The 5,307-nt window shown below is 36.8% G+C and overlaps 1 protein-coding gene across 6 annotated transcripts; it reads left to right on the top strand.

Moving 5' to 3' along the window:
* Positions 1 to 1,014: 1,014 nt before the first annotated feature.
* LOC140819308 (protein-tyrosine-phosphatase MKP1-like) lies at positions 1,015 to 4,971 on the top strand. 6 transcript variants are annotated; one of them, XM_073179328.1, is made up of 3 exons: positions 1,015 to 1,169; positions 1,683 to 3,856; positions 4,491 to 4,971. In XM_073179328.1, exon 2 carries the CDS (start codon positions 1,739 to 1,741, stop codon positions 3,848 to 3,850), a length of 2,112 nt encoding a protein of 703 aa, XP_073035429.1. In that variant the 5' UTR covers positions 1,015 to 1,169; positions 1,683 to 1,738; the 3' UTR covers positions 3,851 to 3,856; positions 4,491 to 4,971. The 6 variants fall into 6 exon arrangements, with proteins under 6 accessions (XP_073035429.1, XP_073035425.1, XP_073035424.1 ...); XM_073179324.1 differs by having other exon boundaries at positions 1,015 to 1,165; positions 4,487 to 4,969; XM_073179323.1 differs by having other exon boundaries at positions 4,487 to 4,969.
* Positions 4,972 to 5,307: the final 336 nt, after the last annotated feature.

The following is a 5,307-nucleotide window of genomic DNA, read 5'->3' as shown; positions in this document are numbered from 1 at the left end:
TTTCATTAGTTAAATTGTAATATTTTTCAATATATCAATCGATTTTAGCTAATAGGATTTTTCCCAAAAAAAAAAAAAATCATCAAATATGTACAATCATTTTTGGAAGTGACTTCTCCTATTCAATACAAAAAATTCCATTACTTGAATATAATTACCAATCCATGGAGAAACATAATATCTTGTGAGTCCGTTGCAGTAGTAGATCCGATTCATATTAGAAGTGAAAACTAATATTTTTGACATAAAAAATAATATTTTTTATAGACGAAGTCAAGTAATAGATTCGTCTCACAAAATTAACACGTGAGACACTCTCATAATAGTTTTTTATTATAAATAAAATCAAAGTTTTCCATATACTATCTATTTTTTTACTTTCATCATACTATTTTACGAATCATCTTATGCTATCTATTGCTCGAGTAGAGCAACACATGGCTCCATACTTTTCTCGATGAGATATTTATGTCACTAAATCACATATCATATTTTAAAATCTACATTGAACATAACCTCAAAACTAACTTTATATAATAAAAAAACAATTTAAATATTTTTTTTAAACCGAATCGTACGAAACAAATCGATTTAAATTAAACAAAAAAAACATCCAAACTATAATGTGAGAATCTAAATAATAATAATTAATAATTTATAAAAAAATGGAAAAAATAAAAAAAATACTTAAAAAATTAATGGGTCAAATCAGATGAGGTGGCAAGTTTGACCGGTTCCGTTGATGCAAGTGAGGGATGGGAAAAATACCGAAATTATCGAAAAATAATCATACCGTACCGACATTTTTTTAGGTATACCATATTTTTTCGGTATATCGAATTTTTTTTCGGTATCATTATGGTATTGGTGTGAATTTTTTCCATAGAAAAATTTTGGAATTTCGGTATCGGTACCGGTATGAATTTTTTGATATCGATATTTTTGCCACGGTATACCGAAAATCAACCCTAGCAACATAAAATTGCCAACCTGTCAACTGTTCTCTCTCTCTCTCTCTCTCCTCTTCCCCCATTTCCGTTCTCTCTCTTAGAGACAGGACAAAGCCCTAGTTTTTTTTCCTCGTTTTCGAACATTTTCGTGTAATTTTTACTTTGTTACGTGAGTCAAATGCGGGCTGCGAATACCCAACAGCGAGAAAATTAGTGTCCGTAACTGTTCCTTTTGTTTTTCCTTTCGTTTCTGTTCAGAAACCAATTCTTGGGGGCTGATTTGTGGTTGGTGGTTATTTCACATCATGGGTTTCTTGTTGAGATGAATTTTCATGCACTTTTTCGATTTTTTTTTCTATTTCATGTTGAAATTCCGTTCGCTATGTGGCCATGTTTACTGGGTTTTACTCGGGTCCTGTGTGTTTTTTCCTATTATTCTATTCAACTCGAAGAAATAATGTTCGGTCATAGGCTTTGGTTGAGAAAAATTGGCAAAGCGAGTCAAATTGTTGAATACATTTGTAGAACGTGAGATGACTAATTATTTGTTGGATTTTTTGGTAGAATCTTTGAATCTGTGTGAATTTGTAGAAAAAATCGTGACTTGTCGTTTTTTATACTTAAAGTAGATGAAATTTCTTTGTGGGCTCTGTTTAGAATTTTATGTTAGTTTTCGTTTTTTCTTTATCATTTATCAAGGTTTGATTTTGATGTCACCTAGCGTTTTTTCAGGACAATCCTCAAATGGCTATGATTGGTTTTTCGGAGTGAAAATTTAACGTTCAGAAATGTTGGGGGATGAAAAGGATCAGGGACCTTCTAACAGAATTGGGAAGACATACTCACGTTCGATTTCGTTGATCGAGTGTTTACCAAAAAAGTCTAGTTCTAAGCCACAATGGAACAGCAAGGCACGAGCATGCTTGCCACCACTCCAACCTCTTTCTATTACTAGACCAACCGGTGATGAGTGGCCGAGAGCTGGGTTCGATGATCTTGGCATATGGTTAAATCCTCCGACTCCTGGTGCAAGGCTTGGATCATTAACACCCCGTGAAAATTCTACTATAGATCAACCTCCAATTGAATTCGAATTTAGGAAGGACAAGCTTGCCTTTTTTGATAAGGAATGCTCAAGGATTCTTGATCATGTGTATTTAGGAAGCAATGCTGTTGCAAAGAATCGTACAATTCTCCACCAGAATGGAATCACCCATGTGCTGAATTGTGTCGGATTTGTCTGTCCGGAATATTTTAAGAATGAACTTGTTTACATGACACTATGGCTGCAGGACTGCCCGTCTGAGGATATTAGCAGTATTCTCTATGATGTGTTTGATTATTTTGAAGATGTTCGAGAACAAGGTGGGCGTGTCTTTGTTCACTGTTGCCAGGGTGTGTCTCGATCAGCATCTTTAGTAATTGCATATCTTATTTGGAAGAAGGGGCAGAGCTATGAGGATGCATATCAGCATGTTAAGAAAGCGAGAGGAGTGACTAACCCGAATGTGGGATTTGCTTGTCAACTTTTACAGATTGAGAAACGAGTGCGTTCTCTACCTGCAAGCCCAGCCTCAGTGCTTAGGATGTTTAGAATGGCGCCTCACTCACCTTATGATCCTCTTCATCTTGTTCCTAAATTGTTGTGTGAATCGGGCCCTGACAGACTCGACTCTCGTGGCGGTTTCATTATTCACATTCCTTCCGCTTTATATGTATGGATTGGGAAACATTGTCCCCCCATGATGTCAAGTAATGCCATGGCAGCTGCCTCTCAGGTTGTTCGTTATGAAAGTGCCAAGGCTCCAGTTATAATTGTTAAAGAAGGTGAGGAGCCGTTTGAATTTTGGGATGCTATCTACCATGGAAAAAGTTCAACAGATGGTTGTCGTGTAAATTCCTCTGAAGAAAGGAAGCTCAATGAGTATGATTTGGATTTCGAAATTTTTCACAGAGCGCTTGCTGGTGGGGTTGTTCCACCTTTTTCTGAAACAGGAACTGAGACATGTCTTCCTTCCCGAAAAGATGATTGGAACAAATTGAGGAAAAAATTTGCCTCCGACTTTGTGAAAGAATCTATGGCTTCTATATCGAATTGTGTTGCCTTGCCAGTACATAAAGAACTAGATGTGATGAATACTTGTAATGAGGTTCTTGAAGATTCAGTTGATACATGTAAAGAAGACTTTATCTCTACTGATGATCTTTCAACCCCCTCAAGTAGTCAATGTGATTCACCTGATTCACTCAGTTCATGTGTAACTAGCAATCCTGTTTGGATTGAGAAAACGGAATTTCCTGATCCGCCTTATGATGCTTCACTGTCTCGGTCTCCTTCATTCAGTTTACTCGATTCTTTTACGTCTTGTCTTGTTACTAAATCATATTCAAGTTCAACTTCGCCTTCACTCTCACCCACAACTTCGGATTCTTCAAGTTCCTTTAACCTCTCACCCTCGTCATCTAACTCATCTGACACATCTTTTGTATCCGCTCAAACAGTAGCTTATGAACTCGAAACCAGAGATGCTTACCCAAGTAAGAGTGGTTCTGTAGAAGAAATTGTTGGGCCCATGGACGAATATACACGTTGGCTTTGTAATGTTGATTCCCCTCAAACAGACAAGACATTATCTAACAATAATACTTCAAGAACCAAAGGTTTGTGCTCGGCTAGTGAAGAAAACTTTACCATCTTGACCTCCATTGATGAGGCATCTCAAGTTTCAGAAAACTCGGCAAGACCTTTGTGTTCCTTTGCTGAAGATGATGCGATGAGTGATGCTGAAAGCAATATCTTAAGCCGTGAGGCTTCCTTTGAGATGGTAGAGGAATATCCAATTTCAGATGCCAATAGCTATATAGCTGAAGACAAGGTTTTAGACAGAACTACAGGTTGAAAAAAGGTACAACACATCTCATCTCTTTTTCAGATGCTAAGGTTGCTAAAATAGGAGAACCATATAATCTAGTTTTCTACCATTGACCTTCGTTGTATAAAATGGACATGAACTTCATCATCCTTTATTCTAGATCCATTTGCATTATACTTGTTCCCTCGGTGAATTTAGGTGTGGATATTGCTGATGTTGTGTATATATGGATGGGGCTTAATCTATCCTTGAAAGAAAACTAGGGTCAGTTAGGTATTTATGAAGATAGCCATAGCCATGTGGAGGCCGTGATCCGTAACTTGCTCACTAAAAAAGTGTTAGCACTGAAGCTCAAATTATGGTACTCAACCCTCTGTGGTTTAAACTCAGATCTTAAACATTGAAAGGATATGGTTTATTGATTGACAACTCTTTCATGACTACCTCATCCTATACCCACAGAAGACGGAGCACAGAAGGCAGTTCAAACAAGAGAAGAAAGAAAAGTTTTCTCGCCCCAGAAAACATGTTAAATTGCCCCTTCCTTTATTGTGGCTCGCCCCACTCTCCCCAAATCGTGGCATGTGTACACGAGATGTTGTAGTTTAAGGTTCAATTATTTCCATGGCTAAGATCTTGTATTCAATTTTCGTGTTTTCCCAGATAGTGAAGGAAGGTGAGGAACCAGTGCAGCTACTTAAGTATCTGGCCTGCTTTTCGGTAGACAAGTATTTAGACAAAGAGATCGAGAATAAAGATGAACATAGTCAGAATCTCAGTTTTCGTACTTGCATCGGCAGCATCCTAAAGCAGATTTCAAATTCCTACTTCTGCTTGTGTGATGTTAGGACAGAATCCCCTTTTCATTTCCAGAAAACTATGTACAGTGGCATTTGTTTGTGAGATAATGGGGGCTGTTTAAACACTGCTTGTCTAATAATTGTAAGTTTCACCTCCTCAGTACATTGGATTGCCTTCCGTCCCCCCCGTTGCCTACTTCGACTTCTCGGATTGTCGTTTAAATTCGTGTTCATCTAATTTCATCTGCATTTAACGCCGAAGTTGGTGTGTTTTCTAGTTAGTATGGATCAGTATAAAAAAATCATTAGCTTATTTATTGTTATTATGGATTAGTATACCTCTTCTAAATTTACCATTCTGTTTTATTTTATGTTATTTAAATTGACTTGGAAAGAGAAAGGTAATCAGTGTATGACCTGCAATGAAAATGCAAAAAATAATTCCATGCAAAATGGACAAATGGTTGCAACTACGATAGTATACCGTATCATACCGAAAATCTTGTATTGTATATCGTATCGAAAATTACGGTATAAGTAAATTCATGCAAAATGGACAAATGGTTGCAACTTTTGTTCAAATCTATTTGATCGGTTGGATGATTTTATAAAATGTGAACTTTGAATCCATAATTATCAAGCTTGTATTGCACTTGAATGAAAAGATATGAGTAAGTGAGATAT

Source organism: Primulina eburnea, chromosome 18, assembly GCF_022965805.1.
Source record: "Primulina eburnea isolate SZY01 chromosome 18, ASM2296580v1, whole genome shotgun sequence".
NCBI classification, from domain to species: domain Eukaryota; kingdom Viridiplantae; phylum Streptophyta; class Magnoliopsida; order Lamiales; family Gesneriaceae; genus Primulina; species Primulina eburnea.
The sequence above is the reverse complement of the archived record's forward strand: the minus strand, read 5'-3'. Positions and strand labels throughout refer to the sequence as shown.